Source organism: Miniopterus schreibersii (assembly GCF_964146895.1).
Source record: "Miniopterus schreibersii genome assembly, chromosome: 14".
NCBI lineage: Eukaryota > Metazoa > Chordata > Mammalia > Chiroptera > Miniopteridae > Miniopterus > Miniopterus schreibersii.
The window spans coordinates 42,645,386-42,666,697 of NC_138114.1; the positions used below are offsets into that span (position 1 = coordinate 42,645,386).

The following is a 21,312-nucleotide window of genomic DNA, read 5'->3' on the forward strand; positions in this document are numbered from 1 at the left end:
CAGCCTTTTAATCTCTTGACTGCCGCTTCTTTCTTGAAGTCCCCTCTCCCCTCGGCCCCTCTGATGATGCGCAGTCCAGTTTCTCTCCAGCCTCTCAATATTGTCTTCTCCTATGCAGGTGCCTCTTCCTCCGCCCACCTTTTAAACAAGGGCTGGTCTCAGAGCCCTTCCTAGATTTCTTTTCTCTGTGCAAGTCCTGCCCTCTCTCTCTCTGAGTAATCCCATCCCATCCATCCTCACAGCACAGTATCGATTGCTACCCAGGTGCCAAGGAGTCCCCAGTGCCTCCTGCTGAGACAGAGGCTCCAGGGAGGGGCTTCTTATTTACAGGATGACCACCCATCCTTTAGGCACAGCGATCTCTTCATTCCATTCAGAGCTTTGCTGTGCATGTCCCCAATAAATTATTAAGATTTATTTCTTCCCAAGGGATCTGCTGAGGCTCCATGGAAGTTACAATACTTGTTTCTTACTAGGCCAAAATAGCAAGGACTGTTTTTCCCTAATCTCAGAGACCGGTTGTGTAACTTGCTCGGTGTTATCCTGTAAGCATTTGCCTTGCTGGTAGTCGATGGATGGCAGATGTCTGGTTCAGGGGTGTCAGATTGTTTTCGTTTTGTGTATCACCTCTAAGCAATTGGTACTCGCTGTGTTACCAAAGGCTGTGCTATTGTGGTTCGGTAGGAGGCATGGCTGTTGTTAATTAGCGGTGTCTCCACGGGCACGGGAAGGGAGAGCGGTGGCATGGAGGCTGCGCTGCGCAGTGCATCGTGTGGGATGGGCGGCGCTCATTGCGTTTAATCGCGCACAGGCCTCGTAGGGTTAGATGAAGCCTGCGAGTTCTGGTCTGGAAGGTGGGCTTGTCCCGGGGACCACAAGCATTTCTATATTCAGCTCAAAGGAGTGAGATGAGCTACACGACTCTTAATCTTTTCCACTGTTTGGAAAACTGCGATTTCCTGTCTCCAAAGCAGCGGTTCTTCAGAGCGGTCTCCCCGCCTAGCCACACCATCTCTCCTTACCCACCAACCAGCGAACTGGAAGAGTGGGCGGAAATGGACCTCGCGTTTATTTACTGTCAAGTTTATGTCTGGCAGGTGTGCACTTTATTTAATTTAATCTGCTTTAATTGTCACAGGATCTTGGTGTGGTAGATGTTATTATTTTTCAATGGAGGAAACCGAATTTCAGAGAAGTTTAGAGAATCACACTTTGTCATCTAGCTCGGTAAATGAATGGTAGGGTCAAGCTATGACCTCAGGGCTGCCTGGATTCATAAAAGATGACAAAAGAGGACAATGATAAATTTCTCACTTTGTTTGCCCAATCGGAAGATCTTCGCATTAGCCCTGAATAGTTGCTGTTCCCAGAAACTTTTCTAGATGACTGTAAAAGAGAAATAGGCAGAGACTGGCCCTGTCTTGGTAGATCCGAGGGCAGGAAAGCCTCACCTCACTCCTTGTTCAGCCGACTGTTTGTCTGGGTCTGTTTCAATTTTGTTCCAGATCAGAAACTTTCTGCATCATGAACCAAAGAAAGGCTTCACGGGATTCGGTACAGTGTAATCACACCCGCGCCTCTGAGACTTGTCCCTCCGATACACTTGGAGGATTATTCAGACACTCCACTGGGGAGCCATGGGGACCGAGTGGCAGTGTGGTTAATCATTACCATCCCTAGCTCCATTCTCCTCCCGCCTTCCCCAGTTTCTATCATGCTTTTTGGGGCCCAGCTTCTCCCGAGTCCCACTTCAGGGGGCACAGGAGCTGTTGAATCGTGACCCAGCAGGGTCTCCCCATTGTCCTTCCCTTCCAAGTCCCAGCAAGTCCCAAGCACTCACTGCGCTAAGCCCAGCTCCCGGGAGGATCCATTTTCTGGGGCCTTCTCCTGTTAAGGATAATTATATTGTTGTAAAACAACAGTGCTGATAATGAAGGCGGTTGGGTTGCCAACTGAGAAGTTGACCATTAAGTCCAGTTCTCTCCCCATTACTGTTCTAAGTAGGATGTATATCTATTTACTTCAGAAGTCGAGCTTTTAAAAATTTTAATCAGTCTTCCTCTAACTCCACAGCGAGCTACTGGGGTAAACAAGCATTTTGGATTTCTGCAAGCAGCTTTTAAGAATCTGACTCTGAGCCCTGGCTGGTTTGGCTCAGTGGTTAGAGCATCAGGCCGTGGACTAAAGGGTCTCGGTTTGATTCCCAGTCAAGGGCAAGAACCTCAGTTGTGGTCCCATCCCCGGCCCTGGTCGGGGAGCATGCAGGAGGCAAACAATCAATGTGTCTCTCACGTCAATGTTTCTCTCTCTCTCTCCCTCCTCCATCCCTTCTGCCCTCTCTAAAAATCAATGGGAAAAATATCCTTGGGCAAGGAGTGAAAAACAAAGAATAAAGAAAGAATCTGACTCTGAGAGCCTTTGTGGTCAGGCAGAATAAGTTCCTTTTTGGAATTTAATAGTGGCAGAGCCAGTGGCTAATCTATTGACTTGATTTGATTGAGCACCTACTAGATACCCAGAGCTGTGATAGATTCTGTCTGAGACAGAAATATTGATGGATTGATTGATTCATTCATTCAGCAACCATTAATTGAACACTTAATATACTCCTGTCACTGTTCTCCATGAAGGAGATATAATGGCAAACAAGACTGACCAAGTGGTTGTTGTCACTGTGTTTTTAGTCGAGATGTGGACGTTGGACTTTATGGCCAGACATACTCCATGAGCAATGCTCAAAAGCACTTAGAAAAGCACTGCTAGGCTCCTTCCCCGGGTGAGGGAGGTCCGTAGGCATGACATGATCAAGGTCACCTTCCTGGAGAAGGCAGGGCTCACCCTAGTTCTCAAAGCAGAGAAATGAGTTGAGGAGTCAACTTTAGCACCAGCCAGTGCTCCAAGGAAAAGAGACCCTTCGGTGGCAGGAAACAGTGTGACGAGATGGGGAGGGCAGGCTTCCTGGACTTCAGTCTGGTCTCACCATTATCTCATTCTGTGACCTTGGGCCGTGACCTTGCCTCCCTGGAGCTCAGACTCCTTATCACAAAGTGAAAGGATTGCATCCAAGAAGAGCTTTCAATCCTTTTGTTGTTGCTGTTTCTAGCAGTGAGAACTGCTTTTCAGACAATACTATTCAAGGAATTCCAGTATATAAAGCAGATACCCTTAAAATGGGTCTAGTTTTAAAAGGCTTAAGGACTGTATCAACACCTCCCCTCTTCACCCTTTTGTGGACACCCCAAGGCATCGCTGTAGAGGTCTAGAACTCCAGAGAACCCTTTGGGAAGGCAGTGGGCCATCCGACTCCAGAGGTTCCCTTCTAACGCTGGAATTCCAGAAGTCCGCTCACTCTGCACAGCACTCCGTTTAGTTAGACTATTATTCAGAAGTAGCTCCCAACGTATTTCTCCAGTCTCAGAATTAAAAAAAGACATTTGGAATATAGTTAATTCGTCAAGAGGGTCGCTGAACTATTCTTTCCTTCATTCCATACACGTCCACTGAGGGCACAGGATGGAGACAATGCAGAAAATAAATAAGAAAGTTTTGATCCCTGGAGGTCGCGCAGCCTGTAAGAGGTGAAGATGGGAATGAGAAAGGCAGGTCCTGCCATAGGAGGGTCTGTCGTCTAGCGACAGAGAAGGATAACACGTAAGCAAAGAATAGTCAAAAGAGTAATCGCGTACTGTGGTAAATCTGAGAAGAAATCAATGCAATTCTGAGAGACAATAGAAGCAGCGATGGCATTTCGTTCATTAACTTCCTCCGTCTGTCCCTCAGTCAGTCCTTCTGGAGGCACTACTATCCACAGAGCTTAGGCCCTATTTGGAGATTTTGGGGTAAACAAAATAACCCCCAACAACCCTCTTCTCAGGGGGAGCTCATGATTTCAAAGATTCACCTCTTTGATCATGGGTAGGAGGCAAAAGTTTTTAAAAATAAATAAAAGCACAAATTAAGAGGAAAAGCATGAGTGTGTATGAGTGTGTGTGTATAAAATAGCCACACATTTTGCTTTTGAGACTGGGACACACCAAGTGATTCCGCCACCGGCAAATACGCACTCGCGCTCCCCCCCCCTTCCTAAACTGGGAGCCACGGGGTCTGAACAGAAATCGATGGCGGCAATTTATTTTTAACTTCTTCCTCCTTAGCCAGGATTGATTTTTGTCCTGGTGATCAATGGCACAGAGAATAGCTCCACGGCCCAAGCAGCTGTTCCGGCGCTTGGCCCGGTGGGCCCCACAGCTATCGAACAGAGCATTAGGAGCTGATTATGAAAGTAATGGAATGGAGATGTTTAAGGATGGGCCTGATTAGCCCGGCCTTCCCGGCGCCCGGCGCCCGAGGGCTTGGTGGCAGGACACGGGCCCTCCCGGTGGCAGAACCTAGCGGGCGGCGGGGAGGGAGGGAGGCGTGGGGATCGGCTCCTGCTTTGCCACCCGACTCCCGCCCCCCTTCCTTTTCAGCTCCCTTTTCCTCCCTCCTTTATTTCATCTTTACTACAGCAGCTACTGCTCGGTTTGGAACTGCAAGGGAAACATCTGTTGCGTAAAAATAAAACAAAGAAAGAAATTGGCTTTTCCCTCTCTGCTGCTTGGGCTTTAAAATTGCCCGATTCTTTCATCTCCGGCGTCTCCCCTCCTTCCTTGTTTCCTTGTAATTCAGCTCGTGTGCGATGGCAACAGGGGTTGAGCCCCTCCCGCCCCTCTCTCGAGCTGGTAGCCCCCGACCAGCTCCTCTGAAAGGCATTTGGGGCCGGGCCGGGCGGGCCGCACACCTTTAATAACTCTCACGCGCAGCGGTAGTTCCCCAAAGGCCGGGGGTCGCGGGCCTGCCGTCCCGGGCCTGCTGTCCGCAGGCCTGCCTGCCTCGGGAGCGACGGCTCCCAGACCGCGGTCTGCAGGAGTCATCAGTGCTCTTAATAGGACTGTGTCTGATCTCCTCCTGCTCTGTAATTGCTTCTGAGGGCTCTGCGTGTGCAGTGTGGGAGGGAAGGCGTGGAAGTGTTGGCTTCCCTACTCCCTGTGAAGCATCTCAGATGAGTCCCTAGGAAGTGGGTTGAACAGAACTTTTCTGTATATGGTTCTCAGCATTTTCTTGCACAAGCCCTGTCCTCAGCCTTCTATGATTTTTACCTCCTGGTGAATTTTCTTATTGAATAATCAGTAGTTCTTGGAGAATCAATTACATATAATAGTCGTGGCTAAGACTTACTGAGTGTTTAGTGTGAGCTAGGCTTGTTATGAATGCATTTAATCTTTATGGCATCTCTGAGGTAAGTCCTACTCTTCACCTTCATTTTATATAAAAGGCACAGAGAGGGTAAGTCATTTTCCCAAGGTCACACAGCCAGTCTAGAGTGGACCTAGGCCGGCTAACCCCAAAGCCCCCTTTCTCAGCCACTACACTTGTTCTGCTCTTTAAATGAAAAGGAGTTACAATGGACACTTTCTCATTTGCCTGAAGCAAATTGGGTCAAGGAGTGTGTAGGGGCAGTGAGTAGAAATGGAAAACTTTATAACACACAGAGGCTGCTTAAGCCATGTTCGTGGAGTCAGTGACTCACCTGGCAGCACAGACTCTTCAGATATGGGAGTTTCAGAAGGCTTTCCCACTGGGGAAGCTGGACACGGGAAGTGAAGGGATGAGGGACATAGCAGATGTGACATTTTTGAGTCCCTGCTTTGTCTCAGGCACGTGTTGGGCCTTGTTGTGAGCATGCCTGTGGAATTCTTTTAAGATGAAACTGAGGCTTGGAAGCAATTATATGCTTTCCCCAAAGACCCACAATAGCCAACAGGGGACAGGAGTTTTGGATTCTATGTCTAGGCTTACATTCCAGAGCTCTTTGTGAATTTTCACAACAAACGACTAAATCAGTAACACCGAAGTTACCAAAAGTCAACATTTTTAGTAACCCAGCTGTAACTTTTGGGCATTTCTTTGAAGCAGAACTTTATTCCTGATATGAACCACCTCTGCAAAGATAAACAAACAAATAAAAAAATTTATGTAAGGTTATTAAGCAGTGTAGTGTAGACTTTTTATCAAAGATGTCAAGCAAAAATGGAGCATGAAAATAAGTGGAATAAACCATTATGGTTCTTAGGAGGGGATTTCTGTTTTATAGCACCCAGGCTTTACCCTGCTCAGGGTATCATAGTATTACCACCGATTGTATGTGGTCATAGGTACATCTTATGTGTTAGGCTTGTTTTTACAAAGAAGTGAACTCCATGAGGTCTTGGCCTCCTGACACAGCCTGGGCACAAAGCTCTGAACGGGGACTCGCTGATGGATTGGAAAATGGAACACATAGTAGAATTGGGGCCAGTATCCATAATGAGATGTCTAAACACAATTAATGTTCCAGGAATGATGTGAATTTAACCAGACCTTTAATTAATATGTGAGTTCGGCAGTGGGTGGGAAAGAACATCTTGTCATCTGCTTCCCCGTTTCCCACCGGAAAGCGCACTCTCTAATCGCCCTTGCTTTTCCACATGGTGTTGTTGCCAACCACTCAAAGGCATAATTGATGAAAATCATGACCCATTTGTAAAAATCCATGCAATTATCTCCACTTTGTGTTTTTCTGATCTTGACTTAGCAAACACAGGCTGAAGCAGCCTGGCAACGTGAATGGAGGCTGGGGTTTTGAGTCAGAAGTTCTGCAGTTGGCTTTGAACCTCACTGTTTAGTAAAAGGGTGAACTATCGTGGCCTGTCTGGGCTTCTGCCCCTTCATTCTAAAATCAGGATGTGATTAGACCTCACGCACGGGGTTATGATCTGACCAAATGACATTAAGTCCAGTAATGAAAACTAATGGCGTAGAGTAGAGTACTCTATAAATGCTAGTTGTTATGACATGGTGCTGGGCACTAAGAGAAGGTTAAATAGGAATAAGGCACATTATCTACCCTCAACAACATTACAGTAGAAGAGACCTGAGCTGTACCCACTTTCCAGTAGTTCAGGACAACAGTTGATAAGTACAGTAAGAGGAACATAGACAAAGAGCCCTGGGAATTGGATGAACACAAGATGAAAGCCAACTGGGCAACTGGGGTGTGGGGAGGCTTTATTAAGAAGATAGCTTTTGACATAAGCAATTGTGAAAGTCATTGGTGCCAGAGCCTTCTAGTGATCTAGGTCAGGATGAATCCCTCCAGGTACCTTGTCCTTAACTAGTCATCCTTTGGAAAGGCTCTGCAGTAGGCCCTTTAGGCTTGTTCAGGGTTGCACAGTATAGTGAAAAATGCCAGGATTTAAAGACCCAAGTTCAAAACCAGGCTCTGCCACTTTGGAGCTGAGTGACCTTATGCATGTCAATTAACTTATCAGTAAGCAGGGCTGCTTTAATGCCAGCATCTTCCCTACATCTTCACTGTGCGCAAGGGCGGACAGTGCATACAGAGTGGTGAGCACAGAGCTTGGCTCTCCCACAGTGACACTTCTGCTGGTGGAAGACAGGAGAAGCGTGACCCAAGGCATGCAATGGGGAGACTCTGAGAAGTGGCAGTTGGCATTTCACAAATATTCATGGCTCTCTTGGGGAGGTGGCATGTTTTCTGAGAAACAGCTTGACAGATGGTTTAATACGTCCACTGCTGTCCCCAAATTCACTCACGAGGCATGCAAATCCCATGCTTGCGAAGCTGTGCTGTAATATCTAGCAACCTGCCCGTATCTCCAAGGCCGTCTGGAAATCCCATGTCCCAAAGAAGCATTGCTGCCTCTCTAGAAAATTAATGATTCTGTTTGCCTTGCCCTTTTAAGATATTTAAAATATCATGAACATATCAATAGAATTAAGCATTGTCCAAGCAGCTACATGCATGCGCCATTCATCCCATGTGACGGAAGACATTTCTGTTCTATAGCTCTGCCCATCCCTTTCCTGCTGGGCTTGTTATGGTCCTTGTTGCCTCCAATCTTCCAGTCTGTGGGTAGCTGTAGCCTCACTGGCAAATGTCAGTGCCCCGCACAATCAATAGAGTGGGCATATCTGGATCACCAGCCTGATTTCTGTTTTATGGTTGCTATAAAAGAGTACTGTAAATTGGCTTATAAACAACAGACATTTATTTCTCACAGTTCTGGAGGCTGGCAAGTTTAAGACTAAGGCACTGGCAGATTTGGGGTCTGGTGAGGGCCCACTTCTTGGTCCATAGTTAGCTGTGTCCTCATGAGGCATGAGCAAGCAAACTCTCTGGGGTTTCAAGGGCTCTAATATCATGTGGGAAGTCTTCACCTTCATGACCTCTCAAAGACCTCGCCTCCAAATACCATACATCTGGGGTTAAGTTTTAACATATGAATTGGGGTGGGGGGAGCAAAATTTAATCTATTGCCATTTGTCTATAAAAATGCTTCTAAATTAGTTAGGTTCCTAGATACAGACCACAGATCAGTTTTAACACTACTCCTTATATTTGTGGAACACTATAGTTAAATGAAAGCATTTTATTACCTCATCTCATTTGCTTCTCTGTAAGAGAAGGGTAATTATTACTCATTCCATTTTTATAGAAAAATAACCCCAAAACTCCAAGAGGTTCATTATCATGCCCAAAATCACATGTCTGATAATTGATTGAGCTGAAATAAAATCACAGATGTTGCAGATACCAGAACCTTACAGCTTCTTTCTTCTTCTCCTTTCCCACCACTCTGTTTTGAGTTTATGAAATTCTGGGACACTATAGAGACGATAGAGGCTAGTGTCTGGCTTGGGAAGATTTCAGCCAATTAATTGACCTCATAATGTCCATCTGTATAAAGGAAATAGGCTATGGGATATCTTGAGTCAAAGAGAACAGCTTCTAATAGCAGGAAGACTTTATAAGCTAGCCTCCTAATAATATCTAGAGAGCTTCTCCTCAGTTCCATTCTTTACTAAACTATATTAAGCTCAGTCTACAATGAAAAGGGTCAATTTTGAAAGAAGAAAAGGAAAGGAAGGTGTTTTGATAGTAAGTTCTAAAATTTCTGTTTAAGATTTCCATGGGTAGTGTTTTTTTTTTGGGACACTGGCATCCTGAATCTGGAACACTCAGAGTAGACTGTCTAGGTTTTAATTTTTTATCTATTATTATATTCACTAGGAGTATCCAGATGCCCCCAATTTTGTACTTCAGGATGGCAATTTAAATCTGGATTTGTTCTTTTTTATTTCTGTACTTTGCCTTTTTACCATCGCCCCTCCTTCCCCCTCAAAAAAAAAAGTTAAAAAACATGGAGAGAAAACACAAAGAACTTTCATTTTGAAGGGTTAGGTGGGCATCTCAAGAACTTCTCCCCTTCCTGAGTCATAAAAGCCAGAACACTAAGATAAGGCTTGCAGCCATTAGTGGCTAAATCTCTGGCAGAAACACTTGGCTTTGTGGTCTCCATAGGTAATCTTCTTTGTGAAGTCACCCTTGTTGAGGGCAACAAGAATTTCAGTCCTCTTCCCCTGCTCAGTTCTGACCAGGTGGCCATGTAGCCACCCAAGCACTGTCCTAAGCCTCCAGGTTGCATACATAAGCTGTCACCATAGTCAGTTGCCATAAGGCCTCCAAGGTGTTGGGCTGACGTAGGCATCTGTGCCTGTAGTTCAGCAGGGCCAGGTAGGATGCAGTGAGTACTTAGTATATGCCAGGTTCAGGGCTAAAGCTCTTTACATGCTATAGTGTGTTTAATCATCGTGATAGCATATCCATAGTATGAATATTTCTGTTTTTCAGAAGAAATTAGGAAGATTCAATTACCTGTCCAAAGTCACCAAACCGACAAGTGACAAAAGCAGGATTCAAACATAGGTGTGGGATCCCAACCAAAGGTACTCTAATACTTAAAAATCAGAGGAAAAAAATCAGCCTCTCTGAAAATATATAACTGGAGACATATCGAGTCCAATTACTTTATTGTATTTGAAGAGACAGACTCAGTGAATGAGGCATATGCTGATTCTTCTCTCCTAGTGTTGCTGTGGTCTAGACACACAGTCTTCATGCCATGCTTTTCTAACTCGCCACCTGTTCTCTGCCTTACTAACATTCCCAACAGGCAGGGAAGGCTTCAAGAAGTTTCTTGGCAGGGCTGGTGAAGGTGGCAATAGATTTGCGTTTTTTTGGCCAATGAGTGTGCCAGCAACTTCAGTACATGTCTTCACTATAACACATCCCCTACACACACACACACACACACACACACACACACACACACAGTGAGATAGAGAGAGATATTCAGTGTCTTCAGTATCAACTATCTTATCTCAACTCTATTCTCAATGAAGCTGTTTTGGGGTTATTATGTTAGGGCCCCGATAACAAACTTTTCTGTGCAACTCTGTTTCACAAGAGGTTCAGCCTCAGTGCAAGTGGTGTGTTAGGTACCAGATCCACCCTTTCTAGAAACAAACAGAGAAAACTACATGTTACATTAATATCATAGAGTCTCCAGGACATAAAATGAGCAAATACCAGCTGGACAAACACTAAAACTCAAGACCAGATAGTCTAGCATGGGAGATGGCTCATAGGGCGCCTTGTTTCCAGTGCTGTCCCACAGTTTTGATTCAGACACATAATGTGGCACCTTAGCTAAACACTTTCAGAAAATGAGCTCAGGATGGCAGAGATGACATAGCCCATCCTGCGGAAGCTTCCAGGTCATCCTGACACAGTCACACCTTGATGAGACCGGTGGCTATTACTGACTCTCGTGGCCCAGCAGTCAGAAGCCTGTTCCTTTGTTCTTGGAAAGGAAATGTGATCTTTGAAGGAATTATGTAGGTGGAAAGGAAGAGAAAGGCCTAACAACGTCAAGATTTATTTTAAATAATCTGAATAGAATTAATGAGCAAAGAAATTGGAAAAGTTAATTGTGCATTGTAACAACTTGGCTGTTCCCTTTTGTTTCTTTGCTGAAGAGGAAACAGCGCAGAGGCCGGGAGCAGTAACTGACTTGAGCCCGCGTAGGTAGCCGTTTCTCTGCGCTTGGACTCGGCATTCACATGAGAGTGGGCCCAGCAAGATGCTGTAACTGGAAAAGTTTCTAAATGTCATTTTCTGTGAAGGCAGCAGCCAGATTTATTTCCATTATGGTCCCTCTTATTCTCAGATTCCAAAGCAGCACCCTTCACTCCTGTACAACAATGGAGCATTGATTTCTCACGGCTGAGAAATTGATATGAACTCTCACATAGAAATATCTGCCCTGATGGTAGGCATCTTATCTGGGAAATTGGAAGTTGAATGACATGGAATCCATTCCCCTCCATGGACAGGGGCCAGCATAAGAAGCCAGATGAGCTTGGCTTCAAATTCCAGCTTCAGAATTTATTAATTTATTAAACATTTTTACTTTGTAAGGTACTAGCAATGGGATTACCAATAATATTAATAGTAATAATTATTATTGTGGATGTAAATAGTTGTCATGAACGTAATGTACTCATCACATAATTGATACTTGAAAATGTTAATTTCTGCTTTTCTTGTCAGATTACTTATGCACAATCATGAATTCTAGACACACTACACATTTTCATCTATCTATGGCAGAAACAAGCCCAATATGACTCAAAGCCTCCTGGTTTCAATTTGGGGGGTGCAAATTTCTCTCTCTCCTCCAGGGAATGCCATCATCTAGAAGCAAGATGGGAATGAAAAAAATAAGGATATGTCAGGTAGACTTGGTGGCAGCAAGGGTGGGAACAAGTCAGAAGAGACAGATGTGTTTAATGGCCAATGCACTTGTCCAAAGGAATCATTTTCACTGGCCAGGAGCCCAATTAAACCTGTAAAATGGAAATGCAGAAAATCAGATTAACGAGCCAGTCATTAGCGAGGAAAAGACCCAGCTAATTCTGTGTTTAGCATGACGGATGGGCCCAGAGCAAATAATTGGATGACATTCATCAAATGTAAAATAAAAGGTGTCACTGAAAGGGAGAGTGGTAATAATCTCTGGGATTTACAATGCCAGCAGATTTGCTTGTAAGGGAGAGAAAAGTTCATCAAAATAGATTAATAGTCACTAAACTTTATTCCTTCCTTGTGTGGTTGCCAGAGAGCCATGCGAAGAGCAGAAAGGCAGCAGATGCCTTAGCCTAGTGTCACCCTGACCTCGTGAGGATTCTGCTTGGAAGCGGGAGTGCTAGGACTTCCATCTGGAGATAAGTTCCTATGACCAGCCAGAGACTGGGCAGGGATGAAAAGTCCTTCTCAACATCCATGGTTCAGCTACTAAACACTAGAGGAAATCAAAGTCTTTCTAGTTAAGCAGTTTAATCCCAATTCATTATTCAGATAGTCAATATGTATTGACCCCTGCCCTGTCCCTGACATTTTAGGAATATACTCATTTACAGTTAAGGGTCTAGGTTAGGCTAGGGTCATATACTGGCCATGACAATGAAAGACTATGATGTCGGGCAAGTTAGTTGACCTCTCTCAGCCCCAATTTCCTGACCTGTAAAGTAGAAGTACAATCTATATCTATATCTCTATATATTTTACACATATGTATGCACATAATACTTAATACATAACATATGTTTATGAGGTATGGTTTATAAACTGCTTATCATAGCATCTTTCAAGTAATAAGCTTTTATTGCATGGTAGTTATTGTTATTATTACTCTTTTATTACCTCTCCTCTTCTCTTCTAAGAAGACTTCATTTTGAAGATGCAGCATAAATGCCATGACAGACTTTCCTGGGAATATGAAGAAATGCAAACATATAAGCATATGCCAGTTACAGATATTTTAAAAAATTAAGATTTGGAATCAAGAAAATATATTGTTGTTACTCATCAAGGAGATGCGTGGTTGAATGGAGGACTCATCTTAGTCACAGGAGGAGAAATATAGGGTTAGAGCCAAACTTGACTGGGTTCAAGTGTGTCTTATCTTGGGCAAGTCACTCAGTGTCTTATAGCCTCTGTAGGGTTGTCATGAGGATTAAAGTAGATAATTTGTATAAGGGAGGGCTACGTGCAGTTCTGGAGATGGGAGATGAACTCAATCAATCACAGTTTTATCATTGTCTTTATCATCATGGATTCACTAACAACCTGCCATGAGACCAGCTCTGCCTAGGACTCAGCAGGTTACAACCTTATAAGAAGACATGGAAGACCATTATATGAATATATGTACCACAGAGTAAACCTTGAAAGTGCTGTAGAAATGGAAATCACAAAGCTCAGGAGTTGAGAGAAGGGAGGAATTATAATGAATTGGTGGCATCCCAACAAACTCATGGGTCTGACACTGAGGTTTAAAGCATCAGTTGGCTTTTGATGCTGCAGAGAAGGGCATGGCCAGGACAAGGGCAGAGCTGCAGGAGCCAGCTTGATATCACTGGGAGATACTGTGATATCAGAGGCACTGGAAGAACCTCTGGCCTCTCGGGCTTCATGAAACAACTCAATAGTTTGAATTAGTCCGTGGTGTATCTAAGGTGTAATTTCCATCTTTATGATTTACTCAACCATAAACTGCCCTGGGTTCTGTGTGTGTGTGCGTCAGAGAGAGAGAGAGAGACAGAGAGAGAGAGAGAGAGAGAGAGAGAGAGAGAGAGAGAGAGAGAGAGGAGAGAGAGAGTCTGTGCTTGTGCAGGACTACAGTAGGCATGGCTGGGCCCATCGCTGGGCCCCTAGTCATCAGGGCCAATCACACTATCACAGGAACCACTCTGTTCTTTTTTAAAATGTTTTTGTTGAATTTATTGGGGTGACAATGGTTAATAAAATTATATAGGTTTCAATGTACAGTTCTATAATACATCATCTGAACACTCTATTGTGTGTTCACCACCCCAAGCCAAGCCTCCTTCCATCACCGTCTATCTCCCTATATACCTTCTACCTCCTCCCATTCCCTTCCCTCTGTTCTTCAGCCCTCAGTGATTTGAACCCCCCAAGGGGCCCAACCTTGAGCTTGGTGCTCATAAGAGGCCCAGGGGTGCCAGCATCTTGTTCCCTAAGGAGGTGGCGGGGTCTTCTGTGGAAATGTTTCTTTTAATTGCTGGGCTCTGGCTAGGACTCAGAGAGGAGACTCACCTCCTTTGATGCTAGCCTAATTTTCTAAGGGTGAGGCTGGTGAGGTTCGGGCTATCCTATCAAGAACTGATTTTCAAGCATATAAGTGACCAGAGGATATATTTTTGAATTTACAAATTTTATTATGAGGTTCAGGGTCTCCTTTGAGGGGGATGAAAACATTTTAGAATTACTTAAGAGGTGATGGCTGCACAACATTGAGAATGTGCTAAAGGCCACCGAAGTATACACTTTAAAATTGTTAATTTTATGTCATATGAATTCCACCTCAATTAAAAACAACTTTGTCATCATTGTAAATGTGAAATTTGGGAAAATCACTGCATCGGGGAGGGAGGGAGTGCTCAGGACAGGTGAGGAGAGCAGGGGTGCATGTCAGTTGTCATTAAAGTTCTAGTTCTGTGCTGCTCCGGATGTGGTCCCCAGACCAGCAGAATCAGCATCATCTGGAAACTAATTAGAAAAGACAGTTCTTAGGCCCTACCTCAGATTGATTGAATCAGAGACTCTGTGGGTGGAGCCCAGCAGTCTGAGTTATAACAATATCCAGGTGATGCTGACACATGGGAAAGTTTAAAAACTGACCTAGGTTTGGGGTTGGTGGATTTACGTTTACATGTGTTGGTTTTATAATAAAAAATAAAACCCAATTAAACAAACCAATAAGTCAATAAGATCTTACAAGCACTAATGGTGACTGTTCAGGGATTATATTTTAATCTGAGTCTATATAGTTGAGATTTATTTTAAAAAGAAGGACTTCCCAGCAACCCATTGATCTTAATATGTCAACACCCCTCCTCTAAGCCAATGCAGAACAATATACATTAAGAACAGATGTCTCATATATAAAAAAAAAAGTCCCGGAATACAAGACATAAATGATTCTAATTAGAAAATAGAGATGTGAGGAGGGCGGTGAACATCGGGGAGAAAACCACTCTCTGCTCTTGGTTCACAGCCGAAGTGTTTGCACCAAGTTTTCACAAGGTTCTGCCTTCACGCTGACTCTAACATCTGCTCTACCTGGCAGCTTGTGGTGCCTGATTTGCGGGCTTCCAATCTGTGCAGAGCCAGGGGGAGCCATGGGAGATGCCATCTCTCAGAGTGAGCAGTGATGGGTGGATTTCAATAGAGATGTTAGACCCCTCCTGCTCTCAGCAGCCGCTGTGGCTGGGAGCCAGGATTGGACCAGAGTAGAGGACTGGCCTGTCTCCAGCAAGTGCTTGGGTCTTAATGAGAACAGAGCATGTGCCTCCGGTAATTGCCGGCCCAGCACAGCAGCCTGGTTGCTATAGCCACCCTACTCTTTTCTCCGCACAGGCTATGTTATCTTCTCCTGTGAATATTAATTTCCCCTGAGTTAGGATGACTGGACCGAGAGCAGCCATCTGCAGAGCTGTGCCATGTTGAACCTCCAGCCCAGGCCAGAGGTTCGTTTCTTGGAATGGTTTCCAGGTTCCTCTAAGAATCCATGGTTTCCCTAGTGAGATCACAGAGCTCGACTCCCCATGACAGCAGCACTGAGACTCAAACCCAGGTCTCTGACTTGTAAACCCAGAGTTTTTTCTCTGACTTCTGATACCTTTTAGTAACTTGCTCATGGAAAGTCAATAAATATCTGCTTAATGCATCAATTTATAAATATAAAGGAAATACATGGTACTCAGATCAGAAGTGAAATTAATTTCTAAGTAATAAGAGTGCTGAGCAATAGTAATTACTCACATCAAGGAAAAAATCCTTTGGCTATCACATCATGGTTGCAGTGGATTAAAAATTGTTTCAAAAATAGAATAAATAGATCATGGGTACAGCCCACATCGATAGCAACTCTTTTTTCAGTGGAAAATATTTATTAGGTGTGTGCATATGCAGAGCACAGTGACCAAATACACAGTCCCTGTTCTCATGGAACATGCCACCCACAGGGAAAGACTGTTCTCTAGGTACCATAATATGGGGGCAACTGAGGGTGCCGTGGGATTGGTGGCTCAAAGCCAGCAAGGGACATCCTCTAAAAGGTTGTCACAAACCTATTGTGGCTATTGATGGAGAGGCGAATACCTTCCAGCTTGAGCTATGATGCGTGGCCCCACCTGACCTCTTTGTGTTTCCCCATGACCCAGGTGACAACTGGTGGAAGAGCCAGCTACTACGTGTCCTATCGAAGAGAGGCCTTCGCTCAGATAAAGCTGCCCAAGTACTCCCTGCCAAAGGTACGCACCACCTGCTGTCCAGGGGCCTGCCAGACAACGGGCAGGGAGAGGCTGCCTTGCTGGGCGGCGGGAGGTTTGATCCCTGCCAGGGAGCCAGCTGGGATTCGCCTGACCTACCAAGGCGAGGTCGCTGAACCTGGGGTCTGCGTTCTCCTCTCTGCAGTTTTGATTTGCTATGACTCAAACATCCCGAATAACTTTGGGTCGTTCCCTGGGAGGGGGGTGGTGAAAGGAGCACTAGCCTTGGAATCTCCTGTGAGGACCCCTCCCTTTGTAAGGGCCTCCCTGCCAAAGAGAAGGATGTGCTCAGAAGGCCCAGGCAGGGGCATGGATGCTGTGTGTGCCCATGAAGGCCACAGGGCAGCCTCCTGGCTCTCCTGATTCTCCCTACACGTTAATGCTAATAAATCCACTACCTACGCTCCCACTCCCTTCTGCCACTGTGAGTAATAAGAGAGGAATAAGTTACTACAATTTTAATATCAAATGATGGCATGTTAACTCCTCTGTTGAAAAAGCATGAAACTTAACTCTGTGAACCCCATTTCCTGTGAACACTGGCTTTTGGGAGAAGATGGGTTTTAGAGCCTCAGTGTGAATGCGGACAGGACATAATTGCATCACCTAACAAAGCTGCAAAGAAGCGAAGTCTCAGGTTGGCCACATATCAAATGTAATGTTACAGAGAACTGGGTCTCTAAGCTGGTGCTGGAAAAAATTATGGAAGGCTAGCTGAGCACAGAGGAAGGAGGGATTAGCCGATAAGAAGGCGGGTGGTTGCCTACTCTCCGATTGTGTCTGCGCATTCATTTATTCATCTATTCATGTGTCAATCTGTCCATCCATCTGTTCTTTCTCTAATTCACCCATTGAACTATTCTTTCTAACATTGAAGCTTCTACTCTGTGCTAGGCACTGAACTAAGGTCTATGGACAGAGAAGTGAGTCGGACACAACGGACTCTGCCTTCATGGAGCTTATATTCTGGTAGAGAGGAGACACTGAACACACGATCGTAGGTGGGAAGGGCGTTATAAGTCTAGAAGCTCAAGGCTCATCGTGGCATAAGAGTTGGAGCTGAGCAAATATGAGTAGTGAGGGCAAGTTTCCTAAAGAAAGTGATGTTTAAGCTGATAAAAAAAAAAGGAGTTAACTGTGCAAACAAGTGTTGGGGAAGCTGATAGAAAATCCATGCATAGGCCCTATTTTAAGAGAGAGTATGGTTTATTCAACAAACTCAAACCACGCTGAGTGACCGGATTACAGAGACACGGGTGAAGCGGCTGATGAGGGAGGCAGGGGCCGTATTAGCCTCAGGGACCACGGGAATCAGTCTCATCTCCTCTGCCCTCTGTGGTTGGCATTTACAGGACCACTGTGGAGCATTGTGGTTGCAAGATGTACCCATCAGGTATTTTAGCCCAAGCAGGAAAGAGGAGCCCCTGCTGGAAAAGATGAAGAAAGGGGTGTTCATAGCCATCCTCTCTCTACAGGACAATGGCCCCTTGCAGGACCCTGGTGACTTCCATGTACTGGCCCAGGAGAAGAGTTTCAGGCACTTTCCAAACCATCTTTCCAATGCAGGGCCTATTTTGTCTGTGTATTCGTGCCTATTTTATGTATTTTTAACCTTCTTAGGAAAACAAACAGTTCTCCGCCCTGGGCAGCGTGGCTGCAGGTGGGGACCAATGAAGCCTGGAATTGATCCCAACCCCAGAACACTCCATTAACGGTTAGCTAACCCATGGCCATTTATTGTGGTGGAGACCCATCCGTGCGGCCCCTTTTATAGACCTTCATCCAGAGCAGCTTCTCATTAATGCGAGGGTGGCTGTGAAAACAGCTGGATGGCTATCGATCCCCTTTGTTAGCTGACATTGTCCCAGATTTTCATCAGGGGTGAAGACAGAGGGGGCGGGGGGAGATTGCGTCTTCCCTTTGTTGAAAAATGGACATGGCTTTTAAGCAAGTTGCTGCTGTTCCTGGAGTTCTGTGACCGCCGCTGGGCATCGTGCTTAAAAACAAAAACAGAAGTTCCCTTCGCCACTGCCCTCACACCTCTACTCCCAGCCTGTCTGTTCAGGATTTGCTTGCCTGGGGCACTCGCGGCTTTGGAGTGTTTTGCAGAGAACAAAATGAATGCTGTTGATAATAAGCAGCACTATTAGGAGCAGCAACCTCTTGCCAGTCCTGCAAACCCAGTCCCTAGGCATCTGGTTGGCATCTCAGTCCAACGGGCATGAGAAACACAGTAGAGGGCAGGGAAGAAGAGGAAGGGGAGCCGTGGTGGCTTCGGGAAAAGGTGATGGAACTTACGAGCAGAAACCCTGAGCTCTCATTCCAGTTCTGCCTCATACTTATCCATGAGTCGAGGTCTTCTCATCTGTGAAATGGGTATCATTTTACTATCTGACAAAGTTGTGAGGATTCAACAAATGGCTCATTGTTGGTAAAGTGGAAAGTGCTGGGTGAGTCTAAGCAACGATTGTGATCCAAGGGGAAACAGTAGATGCTCTTAACCTGCCAGCATGGAGATCCATGCTCCTTGTGGGGTCAGGCCCCAGCCTGCCCTTGACTCAGTGCCGCCTGAGGCCTTCGCTTTACCATCCTGACTCTCATGGCTACCAGTGACTGCCTACATGCCATATCCAAAATATAAATAGAAATAAATAAAAATTTTAAAAAATCTCTAGCTCTTTATCTTTTTAGACCTCTTTGTCGCTTAGACTCTGGATTTACTCTCAACTTGCTTCTCTAATAGTCATTTCTACAAGAGTACATTTCCATTAAATGCTTGTATGTATGTGGGGACTCAGTTTGTTAGTGACGATGTTGAACTTCACCTGGGTCCTGTGCTTCTGGGAAACAGCAATATTTAAGAAATCTCTCCCCCGCCCGTTTGCATCCCTGGACATGACTTACTGCAAAGAACGCCCCTCCCCATTGCCTGGATAACACACCGATGTCCCCATGTTTACTTTTGACCACCCCAGATGCCCACTTTTTGTCTTGTCGAGGATGAGCCGAACTGTTGCTCCCTACTGACCAGCCTGTACCAAAGGCTTGCTAATTTGACTTTACCAAGTTAAGTTCAGCTTTTCTTCCTCTCTCAAGCCCCCGGACTTTGACTGGCTCTTGAGCATATGTGAGCACTGGGAGCTTATGCAAGCGCCGGGACTCAGAACAGCGCCTCCTGACAGCGCCTCTGAGAGCCACCGATTCTGAGGGGGGCAATTTCCTGTCTAATTGCTGGATCGCACCACCTGCTCCCCACACCCCCTTCTCTGTGGCCCTGTACTTCTCCCTGGGAAAGCCATTCCTTTCTGCCTTCACTCGGAGGCGCTTGCAGATATTATGGTCAGAGTGTTGCAATAGTCTTTCCACATCAAGGCTCTTTCTACCTAAGTCTGGGTTTGTTTTCATTTGGCAGTAGAATGTAGTTAATCTTATTTTGAATAATAAGAAGAGAGGGAAATATGGTTTAGAACATTTATTATAATGATAATGGCAATGATATTAACCTTTTCCTTAATTTCCTCAGGAAAATTTTTCTTAATTTTTACATTTCCCCAAATGCTGATTTATCTTTCTTTGCCGTGTCGCAGCCGCACTTATTAAAGAGTTATCTGTAATTCTAACCTCTTTTTCTCACTTGGCATTCACTCTTCAGCTCACCGCGGGTTGCCCCTGCTCCCCCACATCCATCCCACTACTGCACTAAAAAAACTTCTAGCCATTGCTACCAGGGACTGCCTACATGCCACATCCAAAAAATAAATAGAAATAAATAAAAATTTAAAAAAATCTCTAGCTCTTTATCTTTTTAGACCTCTCTGTATCATTTGGCACTGTTGGGGTAAAATCCACCCTTGGTACCCTTCCCTTTGGCAGCGTTTACTCCTAATTTCCTTTCCTGGATCCCCTTCCCCTTGCCCCCTTCTGATGTCGATGTTTCCAAGTCCTTTTTGTGTTCCTCGTGGCTCCTGCATGACCTCATCGCTTTTCTTCATATCGGTCACTCCTGTGTCCACAGCCCCAGCCCACATCTCTCCACTGATCCCGGACTGTATCTCCACCTCCCTGTTCAAAGTACATCCCCTTCATGGTTTCATTCAGCAGCTCAGAACTGAGCTCAGAGTCTCTACCTTACACCCCTTATATCTCCTTCTCCGTGTTTACTTACCCATTTATTCATTCAGTAAGCTTTTGTTAGATATCTACCATGTGCTGGAATAATTCTATACTCAGCTGCTCTGATAAGTACTAGAAATAAAGTGAGAAATAAGAGGGGCATCGTTCCTGACCTCAGGGAGTTTACAATCTAATGAGAGAGACAGGCATCAAATCGACAATTTACATGAATGAATATTGAATTATTATTTTAATGACTACTCTAAAAATGCAGAGGATTTTGTACGTCAGATATCTGAGATATTAAAGCTATGGCCTTCCCCCTTCCCCCCTGTGGGTCTACCTCCTTGATATCCCACCGATCCACTGTTTCGGGTTATAGAACACCTACTACACCTACTCCTTACTTCAGACCATTGTATGGTGCTACCTAGATTGTTGCAGTGGCCTTTTAAGCCTTCCTCCCTGCCCTGCTTAACTCCACTCTTTATACTGCTTCCACAGTGAATATTATCATGCGACGAGGGTAATCGTCTCCAGCTCAGGCTCTGCATTGATCAACTCTAGTCTCTTCTTTCTCCTGCTTAAAGTCTTGTGATAGCTTTGTATTTTCTTCTGGGTAAATTTAGGTGTGTCATATAGAACCCCTTGTGATGTGGCTACTCTGCCTCACTGTCCCCAGAAGAAAACTGCTTTCAAACTGTTCCAAGTTCCCCACATTTCCTTGAAAGCCCCACCCTTACTCTCACCTACCTGAATCTTTCTCCTTCTATCACCATTTTCAGTGCCTCTGTTGTAGCACTTACGAGTTCACGGAGGTTACAGGAGCATGTGATGTCTCTGCCCGGTGGGCATCTTCCTGAGGTTAGGTTCTATATTTCATCCCTCTCTGCATTTATA

At 45.0% G+C, this 21,312-nt stretch overlaps 1 protein-coding gene across 1 annotated transcript in view; it reads left to right on the plus strand.

The window, feature by feature from the left end:
* The window catches only part of SORCS3 (sortilin related VPS10 domain containing receptor 3), a 449,042-nt gene that overhangs the window by 337,260 nt on the left and 90,470 nt on the right, over window positions 1-21,312 (plus strand). The window contains exon 8 of the mRNA XM_081158097.1: window positions 16,192-16,281. Coding sequence (XP_081014223.1) covers window positions 16,192-16,281 — 90 coding nt within the window. The remainder of the gene's footprint in view (window positions 1-16,191; window positions 16,282-21,312) is intronic.